The sequence below is a fragment of the Leuciscus leuciscus genome (assembly GCF_965113295.1).
Source record: "Leuciscus leuciscus genome assembly, chromosome: 20".
Taxonomy (NCBI): domain Eukaryota; kingdom Metazoa; phylum Chordata; class Actinopteri; order Cypriniformes; family Leuciscidae; genus Leuciscus; species Leuciscus leuciscus.
In genome coordinates this window covers 9174208-9195075 of record NC_138744.1, presented here as the reverse complement: position 1 = coordinate 9195075, position 20868 = coordinate 9174208, and the positions used below count along the sequence as shown (strand labels likewise).

Below are 20868 nucleotides of genomic sequence, written 5' to 3'. Positions count from 1 at the left end.
TATACAATTTGTGGAACGGGAACATTTAATTTATTATACAAAGGAACATTCACAAGGAAGGTTATTCACATGATCTTAATAGCTGGTCCGTTTTACAAGTTTCAAAGGAAAGTTTGACGTTGAAACAATAGAAGTATAAAATAGTAAAGAGAAAAGATAAGCTGCTGAAAACATATACATCGTCTAAATTGCCCTTCGCTCAGGCAAACAAATGAGAGGAAACTGTGGCTTCTGCTGAAAGGATGAATTAAAACTATTAAGAGAAGAACTGATGTCACAGGGAAAGAAGACGAGGCTCAACACGCGCCCCAAATTCTATGAAATTAAAGAACAATAATAATAAAAAATGTTTTTAAAAAAAACCTAGAAATTTTACGCAGGGAATTTTATACCTGTACATGTGTAGGAAATAAAAACTAACAATTAATGTGTTGATTTCTCTCAAATTTTTTTTTTATAGCCCTTTCCATTTCTCCTGTGCAACAGATCTGAACTTCTCTCCGTTAAAAACAGACAAAAACAAAACCCCAGTGGCTCACAGTCACACATTTAAACATGGCTGCCCACCTCAGAATGAGGTCAGCGGTAAGAATGCACATTAGAAATTCAGGTTAGCTGTACAAACTAGCTTGCATTGTAACTTGTGCCAAACAAAATTAAATGAAATCCACAGAGAACATGTTGAGAGAGTGTTATTTCATACATGTTGTGTAAGTATATGAAATATTTGTAAAAGGGCAATAAATAGTGTTCATATCTCTCAGTCCACCATATTTCAGTCCAGACTTTTGGAAACTCAAAATAGTTTCTTTATACATTAATTTTGACCTAGAAAACCAACCAGGATATTTGAATTAAGTCCTAATTATTTTATATTAGCCTTTGTATCAATCAAAGATTAATACTCTCATATGATTGGCAAAGCCACTGGTCTGTGTCTTTGGTGTTTTGACGTTTAACAAATCCACACTGAATTAAAAAGCTTCATTAACCCTATTATGGGCAAAGCGCTCTTCAGGATCAAGTGAGAGGCCTTTAAGCAAATGTTTCATGGCTTAACGGCTCTTTGTGCGGCACTGAGCTGAAGATCTCTTAAACAGTTAATGTAACACTGACTTCACAAAGCTGAACAATGCAGCGATGTTTACCACCTGATTCCCTCAATTCACAATGCAATTTACAGGCGTAGATACAACATTCTCCTGTTTCCCATCCCATTGAATGTGTGTATGTTGAAAATCTGAATGTTACTCATTCAAAGTATACATCAAAAGTGGTAATGCAACAAAAAAAAGCTGATGATGATGATATTGGGTGTTGAAGTCAGTCAGTACACAGGTGAGAGTAAAACCAGAAGTCACTGCAGCTTAGTGTTTAAATGAGGCACTGGAAAGCTGGATAAAATTCAACTCTGGGCATCCAGAGTACAGCAAGATGACAGGACAAAAAGGAAGGGTTTAAACAAAAGGAAAGGCGGTTGGAAAAAAAGACGACAAGGTTACTTCACAGCTCAAGACCTCTTCAGTCAGGATAAAAAAACTAACAAAAAAGTCCATCTTTAAAGATCATCAGTCTGAAGGGTGCAGAAACACAGGGGTGGTTATGGGAAGCGGGCATTGGGAGTGGTTTTTTAAAGTGGTGCAGCCTTTTTTCCCCCCAGTTTTAGCTCTCTAGTCTGTATGCACCCCGCTCGCCGCTCACATGATGCCATTGGTGAGATACTGGAAGCCGTCGTAGAGCTTGGTAGTGATGGAACGCATTGAGGCGTCCACCATCTGCTCCACCAACACCTGCAGCTGCTCCTCCGTCAGGTTCATGTGGAAACGCTCCTTCAGGTTACGGATGGTGCTGGAGCCGTGGAAGCAGGGAAGCTGAGAACCTGCAGAACATACAAACAGTTCTGTAACAAAAGCTGAACGATAAAGTGTCCTCGGATGATTAAAGAAAGGAAAAAAATGCTCCATTCCCTGAAGCTTCAGCCTAACAGTACCTTGCTGCATGATTTCTACAATCTGGATGACCTTCTCCATGTGCTTGCGTGCAGCGATGAGGCCTTGGAGCATAAGCATCTTGTAATAGTTGAACATGTCTCCATCCAGACCTCCCATTACCTAAAACAAGAGATGCACAAATATAAAAAAATTGGCGAGTGAGTGTAGGGCTATGCCCTTCTTGTTTTACACTTCATGCATGAGTATTGATTGATAAATAATGATAACGAGTGGAGAACTCTTTTTTTTTCTCTTCACCAGAGACACATTTTTGTGATTTGCTCTAAACAAGCCTAACAGACAGCGACAGAGAGAGAACAAATGAGCGCGTGAGATTAGCATCAATGCCATGTGGTCTGTTGAATGAAGCCGGTTTCAGTTGCAACACAGGTAAGTTTAAGATTAACTTGAAAAACTCTGGTTTTTCGGGCTCAAGAAGTTGGATTGGTTTTTAACGGGTTTCACTGAAATGGTAATTTACACTACATGGCTGACTATTATTCTGGGTTAGAGATCACAGATCAAAACTGGACCAATCGGCAGTGAATAAAGTGACGGATCTGTTTAGAGTGAAAGAATTTGAGACAAAAGTGCCCATCTTTTGCTGCTAATTTATATTATATGAATTGTAACTGTATAATTCATATAATTATATTATAAATTATTATAACTAATATTAATTTACAATTAATATTAGCATTTGCTTGTAAATTAATATAAATATATATATAAATGCTTTAAACAGATTAAGCTTACGTGCATTCTTTTAAGCTCTTTTTGAAACTAATTTATAAGGCCTATTTGTTTGATTCACTTGCATTGATATAGTCAGATATTTTCTTTCAGCTGCCTTCTCAAACTTTCGCTACAGCAGCAGTGTTTATTCCTGCCTTGTAAATTCATTTCATTTCATGATATTTTTTCATAATGATCTATAAATTTTTTATTGTCCTACGCCATCTACAAATGATATACATTTATAAAAATACATTTAGACCACTTAACTATGCAGGATAATCATATCCTGATTGCCATCAGGATATGAGACTTTCAACCAGCATAACAAAAAATGTTTCTGTAGAGAATTACCTATTGCACCTTTAAACCTGAGTTGACAGAGAACGTTTAAACCGAGCGTTGTGAGGCGGTGAACCTTATATGGATTTGTCAACAAATCTACTCTGAAACTCAAGAGTTTGTTCAACTAGCTTCATGCAACAGATCTATAGTCTCTATGGCCACGTACACACTGTAAAGTTTCAGGAGTGGCAACAGCATTTAAATGCGGGAGTGAGTCCCCTAAATTATCGTTCCATGTGTGTACTGGTGACTCAGTCCCGAAACTGTGATGATTGACACCGTGGTAACTATAGCAACGTTCTGGTGGTATCCACTATTTGACAAAAGAAATATTACAGTGACAAAAGACTCCTTATGTTCAGCAATTTAGTCGATGGAGGAGTTTTGTTTATGTTTGTAAGGCTGCTTCACAGAGCACTATTGCTGGTTCCCATGTCCACGTATTTTATGCGTTTTGGGGTTGTTGCTTATACAGCGATTGAGTTTATGAAATTATTAAGTGAGCAGGTATTTCATACTTATTTTCAGCATAAAGTATGTCCATTTATTTAGTTTTTTTATGGGCTTGTTTGCTATTTTTTTTCCCACATTAAAATCCGTATTTTAACGTGTCATCTCTCATCGTACGTCATTAATAACTAGTTGTTCAGTTCGGTTCTGTACACACTGTATAGAAGTTTTGTAAATGCGGTTGTCACTAGCTGCATTTTTCGGGGGGGTTAATTTGAATGTAGAATGTGGTTGTCTCTCCCGTACATTACTAGATTAAGCACTAAAATATGAGTTGACAACCAAATTTAGCTGAAGTTTGTATGTGGTAAACATGTGTAAACATTTAACTTGTTTCATTAATGAATAAATCAGCGTTTTCGAACGGTTTAATGGCTCACTCAAAGACAGTCCCTTGCCGCCACCTAGTGGCGTAATGTAACCTGCACTGACTGACAGCCTGTCTAGAACATGGAGAAACAAGCAGTGCTGCTGATACTGGTGAAATATCCACAGTCTTCCTCTCGTCCAGTCAGATTCAAGAATCGGAACTAACTGTTATGCATATAACAATAACCCAATTAACTTATTGTCAGGTTTATGTTCTGTTATGTTGACCCTATTTTTGACCTTATGTTCCGTTTCCTTTCCTTTTTTGTTCTGTTTCCTTTAGTTCCTGTTTTGTCTTTTTGTCTGCTGACCACATTGTTACACTTATGTATAAAGCAAAAAAAATAAATGCAATATTGAGCCACTCAAAATCACTGCAAGGGAAATTGCTTCACTGCGACAGCCCTAAGAGAGCACGATCAGGTGAAAGGCGCGTCTGTGATGGAGGGCTGTGAGGGCGCAAATGAAGCAACAATAATTTGTGCAAGCAAGTAAATTATGGTTTAGTAATTTTTTTAATATGGAATGATAGTTGATGGAATGATATTATAGATGCATCTTGAAAACGAGTGAATTGTTACACTTCTAGTAGACAGCCAATATGGTACTGATTTGATTTATCATGCAAACTTAGCCATATAACCATAAAACCTAGAGCACAGTCATCATCCTTCTCCAAAATTATGAGTACTCCACCAATGATAACTATATCCTATATAAACATAGCTACTTACATCAACAAATTCACTGGTTAGTTTGAAGGCAGACGTCTCGAAGCCTAGATTTCGTGGAGAGCTGGAAAGGATGAAGCCAAAGTCGATGTGAATGATGTGGCCCTCCGAGTCCAGCAGGATATTTCCATTGTGCCTGAAAAACATGAGTGGTTACAACTTTTCTACACTATTTAGTTTCCAACATGATTCAGCAATGATTTTACCATTCCCAGTGTCTCTCACCTGTCCTTGACCTGCAGCAGATAGCAGATGAGACAGTAGCCAGCGCAGCTCTGAACAAAGTTACGCTGAGCAGTAAGGAATTCCTCTGTAGTGTAGTTGCCGTGCTCTTGCCGGAAGTAGTCGAGCAATAAAAGCTGACTCTGTTTCTTCACCTGGTGAATGGACACAGCGTTGACCACTGGCTCAATCATGCCACTGTCTGAAGAGATGACCAGGATCTTGTAGGGCTTGATCCACAAGGGAACCCGTTCTTGCTCCCAGATAATCTGGAAGACCACAAATATGGTGAGAAGATTCAGTATAGCAACACTGCCTCAGCAAACCTCAATTGAGTAAACACTTTTGTAAATTGTGGAAAATTATCACTTTTATTCAGCAAGGAGGCATTAAATTGATCTACAGTGTCAGTAAAGACATTTACAATGTTACAAAAGATTTCTACTCCAATAAATGCTGTTCTTTTGAACTTTATATTCATCAAAAAAATCCTATTTTTTTAATAAATTCCCACAAAATGTTCTAAAATTGATAATAAGAAAATGTTTCTTGAGCACAAAATGTGCATATTAGAATGATTTCTGAAGGATCATGTGACATGATGTCTAAATGATGTTTGCTGAAAATTCAGCTTTGCCATCACAGGAATAAATACATTTTATTCAATTTATACACTGAATTTATACTATTTATACTATTCACAACAGTTTATAAAACAGTTATATTAAATTGTAATAGTATTTCACAATATTCCTATTTTTACTGTATTTTTGATCAAATAAATGCTGCTTTGGTAAGCATAATAATCTTCTTAAAAAAAAAAATTTTAATTAAAAAAACTGTAGTTTACATTAATTAATATATAAAAAAAATAAAAAAAATAATTATATATATATATATATATATATATATATATATATATATAGGCACAAAAAGTATTATATACTTTTTGGAACTGTATGAATTTAGGCATCATAACATTAGTGGTAAGTGAATTTAGGCATCATACAATTCTGAAAATGTATTTTAAATGTAAAAATAGGGGAAATGAGCAAGCATAATTACATAAACAATATTGGCCAATAACCAATATGATACAGATATATTGTGCATCCCTAGATCTAACCCCATTTTGAAAGAAAAAAATATGATGATAGCAACCTGCAGTTGTTTCAGAACTTGATAGGCGAGAAGCTCTTGTCTCAGGTCATCGCCACATTTCACAATAACAGAAAGTAGACGCCAGTTGGGCAGGTGGCCATAGGGGGAGCCCTCCCTGATCCGTCTATTCAACAGCACAGGAAACACAAATTCAGACTCAACAAATGAAGAAAACAATCTACCCTGATGGAGAATGTTGTACACATACCTCACTTTCTCCTCCCACGGTTCCTTTAAGGCTACAGCTGAGGGATCCTCTGGGTCCTTCCTAAATGTGGTGGGGGTGTGGGCGAGTTGCTCGGATAGGCGTCGTCTGAAATAACCAAAACATCTCAGTTAAATTTGAATTTGTCTTCCTTAATGCGAATTCACACTGCATCAACCAACCAACGTTGACAGACGCAGACAATCACTAGATTACAGTATGTCACTTTTCAGACATTCCACAACCCGATAACAAGCTCTGACAGACGCCAACAGGGGTAACACAATATTCCGCCAAAACCCGACGAAGTGTCTATTGCCGTCTGTCGGAGCCTGAATTGGCCTTTACTGTATTCGACCACACATACACCAGCTCCAAGTGTACCTGATATCTCCAGCTGCAATAAAAATAGGTTCCTTGCTCTCCTGGCTGGTGATGCTATCTACTGAGAACTGGGAGATGTTGTCACAGCTGTTGGTGTGGATCTCTGGAAGCTTAAGAAAAAAAAAAGAACAGGTCAGCTCTCTGAGGATAAAGACAACCACAAATTTGTAAAGGATGTTTTGAAAGTCACACTTTCCGAGTACCTCCACTTGCAACTCTCCAATGTCATCTACAGACCATGCCTCATCATCGTTATCGTAATTGGGAACCGTGGAGAAGCTGCTGGCACGCTGGTCGGGTGTGATGCCACAATCCGGAAGATTCTCTACGGATCGAGTGCTGCGGATCCGTGTTTCCGGGATCCTCACGGGCACACTCGACGTCTCAAAGTTCTCACATTCCAGAACTTCTACATAGATTAAGTAAGGTGCCTGAAGAAGCACAAAAAGGCAGTTAGCACTGAAATTAGTGTCTTTCAAAACCCAATAGAACAAAACAAAGTCTGGATTCACATCCACATTGATCTGAGCACAACCTCACCTTATCCTTTGAGTTGAGCACGACGGCCTGCGTGTGGGGCACACGCACCACGTGGTGGTCAAAGGCAGCCGTGGGCAACCATACCCGGGCAGGCAGCTTGTGGTTAAGAAGGGACAGCTCAGAGATGAGCCTCTGGGTCTTCTGTTCTTTAGTTGGCAGAGTGGCCAGTCTCTTCCCGATCCCCATCAGAGACTTAATAAACTCCCTCTGAGGGGTCAGACGCACCGGCTGAGAGCAGAAGATTGAGAGAAGAACAAAAAGGAGAAGAGAGAAACATTACTGTACCACACAAAATGAAATGTATGCAAACATATTTGGGCATTTGCAAAGGAATTATTCTACCAAAAAGGGTTGCACAATATATATACTGGGTACAACAAATAAAATGGTTTAAAAACGTACCACTGATTTACAATGGTATGATACCAATTTATCACAATTTTTGTTTATGTACTGATTTCCAGCACAGTTTGTCTATTCAGACAGGAAACAAAAAACAAAGTTAAATGCGATGTGTCCTTTTATCCCATTTCAAAATGCTAAATGCCATATTATATAGATATTTCATTTATTATTGGTTTTCAATTATTAATGTTCACATTATGCAAATATGTAAATCTATCACAGTTTGATTTAGTATCAATACTTTAGTATAAGAGCTGGTATCGTACCAAAGCCTAAAATTTGGTTTTGAACCGACAGTACAACCAAATAAAACCAATCACTGAATTTCTACGGATGTATGAGTTATTGCATTTTATTATTCAGCACAGGAGTGTGTGGAGCAGTGCTCAAAACTGCTAAATATCTGCATGCATGATCGGTACAGCATTCTAAACTCAAAAGTGAAGCATGGGTGTAAAAATAAATCAGAAATGTTAAGAGAGAGTAGAGCGTTTTAGCAACAGCTGACCACAGGGTAGAGCAAGTGAGTCATGAATGAATAGCATCACCTGAAATGAGGAAAAATTATTAACAAAAATACATAACATCAAAGGACAGGAAAATGTGGAGAAAGACTCATCAAACTCCTCCACATGTGCAACCTATGGTTTATAGATGTCAAAATAATACATGGATATCTGTAATCCATGTAGAAGGGGTTACAAAAACAAATGACAAAGTCCTAAAATTATTTTTCATACAACTAAGAATACCATTTAATCCTTTGCAAATAGGCAAAAGAAAACCCAAAACACCATTGAAAAGAATTCAATCCACCAAATTAAAACACTTTACAGAGAATTCTCCTTTGCCCAGGTTAACAAAGTCTCTGTAAGAAACCACAGGTCTTGCAGTAGATCACAGAACCCAAAACAAATTGAATTGTCCCATTTTTATTGACTTTATTAGTCAAAAAAGTATACACTTTTATACAAGTATACACAATTGATTGATTTAATAAGAGAATGTCACATCCAACTAATTAATTACAGCTAAAACGGAAAAGAACAACCACACAAAGAACAAGTGTTTGCAAGCATGCCATCAGTTCACCGATGAAGATTTATTGCTCATATTAATATGCAACATGCAATATGCATTTCCCCAAATAGGTACAAATTGGTGTCTCATTACTTTTTATTTGAGAAATAAAGGCCCAAATCCTACATCCACTTATGTTACATACAATATCAAACATAACTAGTAACTAGCTTTCATTATTAAATTGTAGTGATTACTGCAGTTAAACTATCATTTAACACTGTTCCCAAATGTTATTGTAATAAAAAAAGACAGACAATTCTGGAAAACTATTCAGACACCAAATATCCCAAATTTAAGTAATAGGGTTGCAAAAAAAATTAAATAATTGCACTACCAATAAAATAAAATAAGTTAAATAAAAATAAAATAACATATCGTATATATTTAGTTTTGTCTCCAGAGGTTTAAAAAATATTTTGATTTTAAAGAACCTCATTGAAAAAAGGGGAAAATATCCCTATTTTCATGTGAAGTGCCAATATTATGCCCAGTTTGTGATGTTTGATGGCATGATTGCAAATCTTTAAGGCACACATTTGAAGGAATCTGTGGAGTCAACCCAGCCTGCAAACAGACACAGCCATCATCCCACTACGCACAGAGGAGCGTTAGACGGTGAGAGACTTACTGTACCAGCCTCTAGCTCGAGACTGTCGGAGCTGGAGCTCAGATCCTGGGAAAAGGAAGAGGGAGGGAGGGGGGAGTTACAGTGCAAGAGCAGGGGAGGGTGGAGCAGGGTCAGAACAAGACAAAAACACATCTCAAGGTTACACTCATCCCATCTGTTTGAGTAGCAGGGCCTGGCCATGACTCCGCAGGGCTATAAAATATACTGTGTCATATTTATCTCTGGCTGATGATGTGACTCTTGAAAGCCGCTCTGATTAAACCCATGTAAAGCGCCACGATTGGTGGTGAGGACAAGCTGAAGGATTACACACATACACACTCCTCCGACAAGGCCAGGGATTACAGTTGGATTAGTTTTATCATCTAAATATTAACATAAAACTTGCATGATTTAGAAGACCAACCATAAAGCATTATCATCATGGTGTACAGCCAAGCGAACACTCCCCATATGATCTTTGATCATACCGATTACTATTTTCCAAAAAAGCTGTTGATCACAGCCAATCAGGAGATACGTAATGTTTAACGTACTGTAATGAGAATCAGCAGTTCTTACGGTGGGTGTGGTAAGGCCACAGGAATAACTGTCACTAGTCATGGCTGGTTAGGACATGAACATGAAAGAGAGCGTGAAATCACGTTAATGTATCACACCACGCCTGGTTAACTTGCAGAGTTAAGCATGAAACTTGTACTAATATACTACTAACATTGAAACTACTATTATCCTATTGTTAATTATCCTAATTAAAATAGTACTACAAGATTATTACTATATGCTGACAAAAAAGAGTGGTAGACTTGATTATGTGGATATGATACACAGATAAACACGTTGTGCTTACGGCACTTTTCATTATTCCATTAACCTCCAGACTGCATAAATTAATCATGCTTTTACTCACATGACACAGGCCGTGTTCTTGCTCACTAACACACAAGAGCGAAGAAACCCCAAACAAAAAATGGATTACTTCCTCCTAGATACTAACGCAGTAAACCACAAAAGTCTGTGAGTTACAGTGGTTTGGCCAATGTTAAGGTGTGTTGACAAGAACAATGTCTAATATGATTCAAACGTTCAATTCATAATAGCATTTATTAATATAATATAACCAAAAATAATATTTTAATTGAATACACTACCCTTCAAATGTTTGGGGATCAGTACGATTTTGTATTTAATCAAAAATGCAGTAAAATCAGTGAAACATAATATTACGATTTAAAATAACTGTTCTTTATTTTAAAATATATTCCTGTAATACCAAAGCCTGAAAGTCTTCAGTGTCACATGATCCTTCAGAAATCATTCTAATATGCTGATTTGGTTTATCATCATCATGTTGAAAACAGCTGCTTAACATGTGGAAACTAATTTAATTTTCAGGATTCTTTGAAGAATAGAAAGTTAGAAAAAAAACATTTATTTTTAAATATTCTTTCCCCCCCAAAAAAATTCCCCCACATCGTATGACCATTGGACAGCTATTAAAGCTGCTTGCCGCCCACCTGAAACTCAACGGATCTGCACTCGTAATTACAAACCTGCGTTGGACACCGATAAACATACTTTGCATTTAACTTGCATTGACCGAACTCTGTTCTCCAGGGTCGTGTAACAGCTGCTCGAACAACTATCGTGTCTCAGTTCTCAGGGAGTGCCAAACAGCGGCCTTGCTTCAACTCTCATGGAGTATCAAGCAGCTGTCATGTTTAGTTGTACCACATCCAACAAACAAAGTCAATTTACATTTCAGTCTTGTTTACAAGATGTGGTCAAGCATCCTGTGTAGGCAACTCTTGCACAGGCAAGCACCACTTAGATAATGTAAAGACTCGGGGAAAAAACAAGAATCAAGGTTACAGAGTGAAACTTACGATGAAATTAAATGGTGCCATTTTTTGAGGAGTAAAAAGCAGCAATGTAAAGGTTATAACTAATTTTATATAATTATAACCTATAATTTTAGCACTTGATTTATTGTATTTACTTGTGAATTATTTGATCTGTAAAGTTGTTCTTGTTATTTTTATGGTCATTTTAATGTTTTAGGCATTACATTGTCATGGCAACAAAGTTATAAAAATGGAAATAACTTGTGGCTGTGTTATAGAAACACTGAGCATTTTAATCTTTACAATTTGGCCCTATTCACTTCTTTTGTCCTCACTGTAACTCAGGTTTCTGGTCTGTGTACTGGATGAATTGACATTGTGAAAGAGTTGTCTGGTCAAACAGGGGTCCAAATTCCACACGATGACACACAATGGACTTTCTCTAATGGAAAACCTCTCTCCTGAAAAGCTTTCAAAAAAGAGGGAGACGATAAGACTTGTTTTATCTTTCTAGAATAAATCTCCACTGTTTGGAGAAATCCAGCAACTGAAATATTTACATGATTAGGTTGAAAAACTGCAGCTTAAATGTGCAAATAAATCACAGTGGATCTGTTTAACTGATTAACTTGAGACCCGAACAGCACACGTTGCTATCTGTTTAAACTAAACTCATTTAATCCTTGCCAATTTAAACATTCAAGTCTTGCGCTTGAACGGATAAATTCACACAAAAATTATGTCAACACGCCGATGATGGCAAGTATTCTAGCAAACATAGTCGATTATGTCTTAAAGGGATAGTTCACCCAAAAATGAAAATTATCCCATGATTTACTCACCCTCAAGCCATCTAGTTGCATGTGACTATCTTTTTTCAGGCGAACACAATCGGAGTTATATTAAAAAATATCATTGCTCTTCCAAGCTTTATTAAGGGTAGTGAATGGCTGATACGATGTATGACGTAGGAGTAGCGTAAGCTGTGACGCCTCTCACGGTTCAGACAAATAGGGCTGGGCAACAAACTCAAGCTCCTCTCAAGAGAACCCTCTTCTCTTAAAAAATTCGTGTTTTGTTTTGCTCTATCATCTGAGCTTTTGCGTTCATCAATACGTCATGCGCCAGGTCAGGGGTTACTCTTTCGCCGTAAATCGATGCGTATGGACGTCTGTCGGAAGCTAGTTATTTTAGTTTATAAAGTTATAAAAATTGATATTTTTCTTACACAAACGCATCGTTTCGCTTCAGAAGGCCTTTATTAACCCCCCCGGAGCCTTGTGGAATACTTTTATGATGCACTTTTTTGGACTTCAAAATCAGGACTGTCATTCACTACCATTATAAAGCTTGGAAGAGCCAAGATATTTTTAAATATAACTCTGATTGTATTCGTTTGAAAGAAGAAAGTCATATACACCTATTATGGCTTAAAAGGGTGAGTAAATCATGAGGAAATTTTCATTTTTGGGTGAACTATCCCTTTAAGTTAACATAAACTGTCAAGACAGCACATGTGTGTCAGTATTTTGGATCAGTTTATTATGTCTTAAAGTGACAGCAGCCTAATATTTCTAAATGTCTGTGTTTTTAATGTTAATCAAACAACAAAAGACAAGGAAATCACTCACTGCTCTTGACAATAGCTTTTGTAACTTTAATAATGATTCATCTTAATCAATGTTATTTTACATTTGATTTCTTTATTCAATTTCTGTACCTGAAAACTACTGTTAGATACCTAGCCTATATAACCTGAAAAGGATTTTTTTTATTTTTGCTCGACTGTATTCATTTGTTCTTTTGCCTGTAATTTGATTGATTATTGTTTCCTATTTTCTGTATTTTTATTTGACAGTAGTCAGTTCCCCTGAACATAGCACATACCAAACCGTACCGAAACCGTGACAAAAACCAAACCATGAGTAATTTAAACCGTTACACCCCTACAATACAGCATTTCTGTATTTTTTTTTATAATTCATTACATTTATATAGCGCTTTTCTCGGCACTCAAAGCGCTTTACATGGAAGGGGGGAATCTCCTCAACCACCACCAATGTGCAGCATCCACTTGGATGATGCGACGGCAGCCATATTGCGCCAGAACGCCCACCACACACCAGCTTACTGGTGGAGAGGAGACAGTGATGAAGCCAATCAGTATATGAGGATGATTAGGAGGCCATGATGGACAGAGGCCAAGGGGCAAATTTGGCCAGGATGCCGGGGTTACACCCCTACTCTTTCGAAAGACATCCTGGGATTTTTAATGACCACAGAGAGTCAGGACCTCGGTTTAACGTCTCATCCGAAGGACGGTGCTCTTTTGGCAGTATAGTGTCCCCATCACTACACTGGGGTGTTAGGACCCACACAGACCACAGGGTGAGCACCCCCTGCTGGCCTCACTAACACCTCTTCCAGTAGCAACCTGGTTTTCTCAGGAGGTCTCCCATCCAGGTACTAACCAGGCTCAGCCCTGCTTAGCTTCAGTGGGCAACCAGTCTTGGGCTACAGGGTGACATGGCTGCTTTAAGGCACACATTTGAAGGAATCTGGATGAAAAAAATTAACATCATTTAGCTGTTCTTTCAAGCCTTTGAGCAGCACTATACTGATTAATGTTTATTCGGGCTTAATGCAATTCACATAAGACACCTACACTACACTTCACATGGTGGAGATAAAGCAAACCGTGGTATTCCTACATTAACACCTTCTGCTCTCAAAAGAAGTTAGCTGAAGTGTGTAAACAGTGTGGAGGAGTTGTGGAGCAACGTATTTCATAATCGCTGATCTTTACTCCATTTACCAGTGGAGCGGCTCGAAGCCATGTGAATGGCAACATCGCCGTTGCCATAGCAGCAAATGCTGCACCAAGATCACATTCGAGGAAGAAGGAAGGGAAGAAACTGTTGCTGCAGGAAGATAAAAGAGGAAGGCGAGTGATCATGTGCACATCACTGAACGTCAGAACAGAGGGCGTGCCGTACGACAAGGTTGAAATCTGAAGGGAGCTCTAAAGTTACACTTCAGAATAGAACTTGATCTAAGGTAGGTTCTTACATAACGTTCTGCCATACAGTTTCACTGACACAATATAATGGTCGGGAAATACAAATGGAAATGGGCACGACTATACTAACAAACAGTTTCCATCTAAAAGGTGAAAAGCTGCTACTTAAGCTTTGACACATATTGGCAAGACCAACTAAACAGTCTTTTTGACATTAATAGCATTAGGTAATAATTTAGTAAAATGGGTTAATATGGTTGGCAAGGACAAGCTAAGGGTTTTTAGTATACACAGGTGCAAAATCACACTGATACACAGCAGTGAATTAATTTCCTAGTCTACATATGAAAATGTCTTTCGATTACAAACCATAAACCCTTATCAAAAAATAATTAAAGAGTGTATTATGGTGCATTGCTACATTGTAATTACTCTCCACTCCCTTTGACAACACCGATTAGCCTATTAATAAGGGGGGAAAAAAGATAAATGCACAATCTAAAGCTCAAAGTCGTCACAAGTCTTCCTGTTTGACAGAGAGAACCATACACTACTAATACTAGTGATCGATACACTACCATTTGGGGTTCCTACGTTTTTTATAAAGAAATTAATACTTTTACTCAGCTCGGGTGCATTAATTTAATCAAAAGTCAGACATTTATAATCTTATAAAGATTTCTATTTCAAATAAACGGTTTTCTTTTAAACTTTCTATTTATCAAAGTATCCTGGAAAAAAGCATCACACGGTTACCACAACATTTTCTATTTGAAAAAATAACAGTTTTCAACATTGATAATAAGAAATGTTTCTTGAGCAGCATATTAGAATGATTACTGAAGAATCATGTGAAACTGAAGACTGGAGAAATAATGTCTGCTGAAAATTCAACTTTAAATAACAGGGATAAATTACATTTTAAATTATATAACACTACGGGTTTACTTTTTTGATCAAACAAATGCAACCTTGGTAAGCATAAGAGACTTTTTTCAAAAACATTGTTAAAACATTTTTAACTTTGAAAGGTGCATTGTAGTCTATATTTGTGTAACAGTACTTCACTTGTACTGCAGCTTGTACTGTTGCTTGCAGCTCTCAATGAAGATTATTTTCACATGTTTTGAGTAAATACTGTGTTTCAGCAATTTTTTTGTGCATGTCTCATCTGCTATTATTAAAATTGACTTTCAGCCACCTGGAATCTTCCATGATACAACAATAATCCGATGCATGTGGTACAAACTGATCTGATCTGTCTGCCACACTGACCTCGGATCTAATCCTAGAGCTGTGATTCGCAACGTGGCAATTATTAACAGCGTGAGAAGTGATTTGTTAGTGGAATGACATTTAGCCCTGAGGACTATTATCATGACTGTGCAAATGAACGCAAAGAGAGAGGGGACGTCGTCTTAACAGAAGAGCTGAAGAGATCATCATTCTTCTGGAAATCAGGCAGTAGTGGTAGTTAATTATTTTCTGATAGCAAAAACAAAAATCTATTCATCTCCCTGTTGGCTTCAGCCTTAACTGGGATTAGCACTTAAAAATTAATATTCGTAACTGCCATGTGACAGACCAACTCAAGCGCAGTAGGACGACACAGCTCTGTTCCAAAACCTAGAGAGCTACGTAGACAACATTAAAGTCTTGATGAAACGCAAGTAGGGACAGATCTTTTCTTCAATATTGTGACGTTCATCCAAGTAAAAAGGATAATCGAAAAAAAAGTAGGGTGGAGATTTGTTTCAATCCATGGGTTGTTGATTGGATAAAAGCAGCTCTGAATGTGAGCTTGCAGTTGATTGTAAGAAAGGGGCAGGGATTGAGCAGACTACATTTGGTAAAAGTCTGTTGTTTTACCAGAAGATCAAGTTATGACATTTTGATAAAAGAAATGAAACATTGCATGGATGAATTGTTCACTATAAGATCAATAACATGCATTTAGAAATAGAGAATTTTCATTTCATGCCAACTTTATGGCATCACAGGCGTACTCCTGACACCAAGTCTGTTCTGAAAAGACTGCCTTGTAACTTGTTTTGGCCAAATTGTAAGTCACCATCACAACAGTATCAGTGAAAAAGTTAATACAAAAAGTCAGATGATATCAAGAGGAACACTGACAATATATTTTTTTCATGTAAAAAAAAAAACTGTAATTGAAAAAAATCTGTATTATGCTTATTAGATACTAACATAAAAGTTTATGAGAATCCATTGTAAACTGACTCTCCCATGCTTTTACATAAAGAGTGTTGTTTGTCAAAGTTTGATTTGACAAGTTTGAGTTGTTTGTCGAAGATTGTGCCAAATCAGTCATTTTTTAGGTTCAATTTAAGTTAGGATGCTGTAGGAAGACAGCTTGCATTGTGTTTAAAATATTAGCTCATCCATCTGTCATTAAAGTAACTACATGAAATTTGATTTATTTTACAGAGCTTGTCTGAGTATCAGCTTTACATCGACACGCCTTTTCCAGCGCAGTCATAGAAACCACACAAATCTGGGCTGTTTGCCTTCCTCGTTTGCATGAAACAGCTGAGAAACACCATCTGTAGGAGGTGGAAGTGACGGCCAGAGGCTGATCAACTAAAATCAGCTTACGTGTAACTAGCTAGGCAAGCAAGCATGTGACATCACAGGTGTCTCACCTCATCCTGGCTGGTCTCTACTTTGGGGTTGCTGGCGGTCCTCTTCAGGTTGCTGCTGAGGCTGATGCTGACCGTGGCGTCGGATTTGGAGCGTTGGTGGGTGCGTTTGGAGGGCGAGAGGCTGTGTTCGCTCATGCCCTGGCCGTGGTGGAGGAGTGGGGGGCAGGAGGGGGGAGGCTGCGGCACCTCCCTGCGGATGCGCTGGCTGGAGGGCTTGAGCTCGTCTGACAGGATGAGTTTGCGCAGTTTGGTGCCACGGGAGTAGCGCTGCGTGGAGATGTGCATGTCAGAGGAGTAGGCCCCCAGCAGCCAGGCGCACTGCAGGGAGAAATTTATGCTCTGCCGGCAGCGGTGCACCACATAGGGCTTGATGGCATCGCCCACATCCTCGTCCATGTGGATGTACATATTGAGCAACTGGGGCAAGTAGAAGTCTACTTCTTCATTCCGGAAGCTGAAGAGCCGATTGCCGATGTAGGCTTGCACGCCAGGCTCCTTGGAATTGTAAAGATAGGAGATGGCCATGGAGATGTCGAACAGCTTGGACTCGAAGAGCCGCAGGAGCCAGGACTGCTTGGAGGAGTTGTTCTTCTGACGACGACGCACGCTCTTCACGGGCTCCGCTTCCTCCGTGGTGATCTTAGGAGGTTTGCCTCCATTGGTGGACTCGGGGTGCGCTGTACCGTTCACCAAAACTGGCTCTGAAGTGGCTGAAGATACCTCTCCATCAGGCTTCAGGAACTTCACTTTTTGAAGGACCTCCTGGCAGGCTTTTTTCGCCACCTCGGTATCAATGACCAGGCTGAGTTCGCCCACTCCCTCTGATATGACATCTAGAGTGGGGCTGGAGGTGGGCAGGCCTTCACTGGTGCTCGGGCTGGAGCTGGTGAGGGCACGAGGGCCAGAAGAGGGAGACGAGGGCAGGGACAGTGAGGAGGTACTGGATGTGGAGGAGGTGGATGGGCTCTTCTGTAGTTCCTCGAGCCGGGCGGGAGAGAGCTCCAGCTCTGTGTCACCCATGGCCACTGCAAAACACAAAAAGACACCCAATCAGCAAGCTTGACAAAGCAGAAAACATGATGACGTTCAATGCATTTAAACCGCTGTAATGTGACATTTATGAGTGAAATAGGAAATTTTGTATAATAATGTGGGGCAGGACATCAAGATTTGATTGGATCATGTAAAACGTTATATTATGATACATTGATTACTATTTTCCCAGACTGCATTTGTCCCTTAGTTATGTCAGCAGAAAAGTTATTACAGTGGCAGAAAAATATATTACCCACACTACAAAAAGGAGTCATTACGTTTTTTTTATTACCTCTTTAATTCAGCAAAGAGGCATTAAATTGAAGAAAAGGGACATTTGTAACATAACATAACAGACTTGTATTTCAAATAAATGCTGTTGTTATTTTGAAAAATCTCAGTTTCCACAAAAATATGAGCATTTTCAGCGCTGATAATAATAAGAAATGTTTCTTGAGCACCAAATCAGCATATTAGAATGATTTCTGAAGGATCATGTGACACTGAAGAGAAGACTGGAGTAATGATGCTAGAAATTCAGCTTTGCCATCACAGGAATGACTTACATTTTAAAATATATTAAAATAGAACACTTAAAAAAAAAAAGTGTGTGTGTGTGTGTATATATATATATATATATATATATATATATATATATATATATATATATATATATATATAACTGTTTTACTGTATTTTTGATCAAATAAATGCAGCCTAGGTGAGCATAAGAGGCTTCTTTCACAACCCCAAACTTTTTTATGATGTACATTTTGATGAAAGAGAAGTTTTGGCTAATTTATGACTACAAATCCTGTAAACTGCCATTCAAATATAAAATTCACAATAACTCAGAGGAACAGGCTTTTCTAACAGCCACTTCCTCAGGGTCATGGCGTCCCACTGATCCACAGCTACGGAGGACAGCGCCATAATCCGCCTCCAGCAGATTACCTCACCATTACCAGCAGGCCAATATCAGATAAAGTGAAGCATCAGTCTCAGATTCCACAAAGCTGCTACATTATAAAACCCATTGTGCTTTAAAACACATCATTCTGTCAGAAAGACGCAGTTCACCAGAAAAGGCCATGAACTTACGGAAGATGTACCCCTGGTTCCACTTTCACGTTGTTAGTGGTTATGATGGAAAGTCCTCAAGTTAACAATGGAAATTCAGATGAGTTCGATTGATTAGTTTAGTTTGATGAAAGAGAAATTAGCATGAGAAAAAGTGGTTGTTCTTAGATCACCGAAATGTAAGAACAGAAACTATAACAGAAGAAATGAAAACTGATTCTGAAAGTGATGAGCTTAAAGCACATGTAAACTGGTGGAGACTGAGTCATCTTTGATGGAGATGCCAGCTCTCCTCTCACATATCACATGCTGAATCCAACTCGGATAGTTTACTCTGAACTGACAGTTTGTGTGTTGTTCTAGCTTGCCAGCTCTTTCTCCAAATTAAATTCTGCACAACTGAAAACAAAACAAAAAAACCCTACAAGCGTAAAGTGGTAACAGTTGAAACACTGATTCACACGATCAAACCACAAGCACAGGAATATTTTTATTTCTCTGTATCAAACGGTTTCACTGAACCTCTCAGATTGCAATGGAAAAAAGTAAATTCAATCAGCCTTTGCCTTGAAATGTGAGAGCAGGACAGTGTGAAACAGTGATCTACAGGAACACATAACATGTAGATCATGAATGATCAGTCTCAAGAGTCTCCTTCTACCAACACCCACAACACTTTCCACAATCCAAAGCCATTATCGAACTATTTGATGAAACACTTGAGTAACTAGATAACAAGACTGTAACAACATAAATAAGCCATGAAATCTAACATTCTTCAGATCAAGCACACTGAAACAAAATCAACAAACTTAGAGCCAAGCCAATAGCAATAGGTAGCTATAATTTGGGACCGAAGTGATGCATCAGTTGTCCCAAACAGGACATAAAGATCTAGATAAACTAAAATGATAGTGGTGAACTGGTTAATCAACTTGCCATAAAAAAAATATCAATGTTATTTCCTTTCGTAGTCAATTGGGAGTACAAGCACATCAAGCTAAATATGTGCAGTTGTGGGTGCCAAACCTCGCAATAACGCCCATATTTACACTCTGATATGTTTTATAATCATAATATTGCCTGTTTTTTCTTACTTCAGACGCTAAAAAGTAAGCAGTCTATCATTCAGTTGACTTTTGCACTCAAGTTAGCATCTGAGCATGTTTAGCTGAGACCTTTAAAAGACACGTAAACTACTTTTCTCTCTTGCAGGGCTCAAGCTCATTTTTTAAATGAAAAACAGTGCAACATTAAGTGTGCTGGACTTGAGAATAACTTAACAATTACATTATTACATAGTTCAACTGTTATTAAGGCCTGAATGGATCAGCCTCATAAAAACACAAACGGATGCTACACTTAGCCAAGCAGCTAACGCAACGTCTCTACTTTATAACGTTCTTCTACTTTTGAACCGACCCAAGCGATCATGCTTTCATATGACTTACCTCAAAATAATCCGGGTGAATGTATAAATAATCGGTTTATCTGTGTTTTAACTGCCCCATTTGGGAGGTGCGGTTCTCCTGTTGCTGAATAGCCGGTGTTGTTCGCTAAGAAAGTGAGTGGGGAGATGACACACGCAGAGGCTGCCCACATCAACTGCCTGATTCCAGCATACACACTTACATCCTGTGGCTCAAAACACAAGGCAGCATTCCCGGCCATTTATGCAATGCCCACAAATGTTATCTAGGTAGGAAGCTCTCTAGGCTAGGAGACACAGACACTGTGTGTGTGATAAATATTTTACATGCTTGCTCTTTTTTATAGGATGTTAATGCATTAAAAACATATGTTGAAACGTTTTGCTCAACATTTAAGAACAAGAAGAAAGAACATTAACAACAATAATACTAATATTAATATTGAAAAGTAATATATTCTATATATTTATTTAAACACACACATATAT

The 20868-nt window shown here is 38.3% G+C and overlaps 1 protein-coding gene across 6 annotated transcripts; it reads right to left on the bottom strand.

Moving 5' to 3' along the window:
- Window positions 1–7: 7 nt before the first annotated feature.
- On the bottom strand, window positions 8–20560 carry pi4kb (phosphatidylinositol 4-kinase, catalytic, beta). Of its 6 annotated transcripts, XM_082149321.1 has the most exons (13): window positions 20402–20560; window positions 16836–17860; window positions 9310–9354; window positions 7596–7667; window positions 7194–7421; window positions 6857–7084; window positions 6654–6763; window positions 6273–6377; window positions 6065–6188; window positions 4907–5172; window positions 4685–4817; window positions 1991–2111; window positions 8–1879 (listed from the first exon to the last, which is right to left on the bottom strand). In XM_082149321.1, exons 2-13 carry the CDS (start codon window positions 17853–17855, stop codon window positions 1698–1700), a joined length of 2634 nt encoding a protein of 877 aa, XP_082005447.1. In that variant the 5' UTR covers window positions 17856–17860; window positions 20402–20560; the 3' UTR covers window positions 8–1697. The 6 variants fall into 6 exon arrangements, with proteins under 6 accessions (XP_082005447.1, XP_082005445.1, XP_082005449.1 ...); XM_082149319.1 differs by having other exon boundaries at window positions 8–2111; XM_082149323.1 differs by lacking the exon at window positions 7596–7667.
- Window positions 20561–20868: the final 308 nt, after the last annotated feature.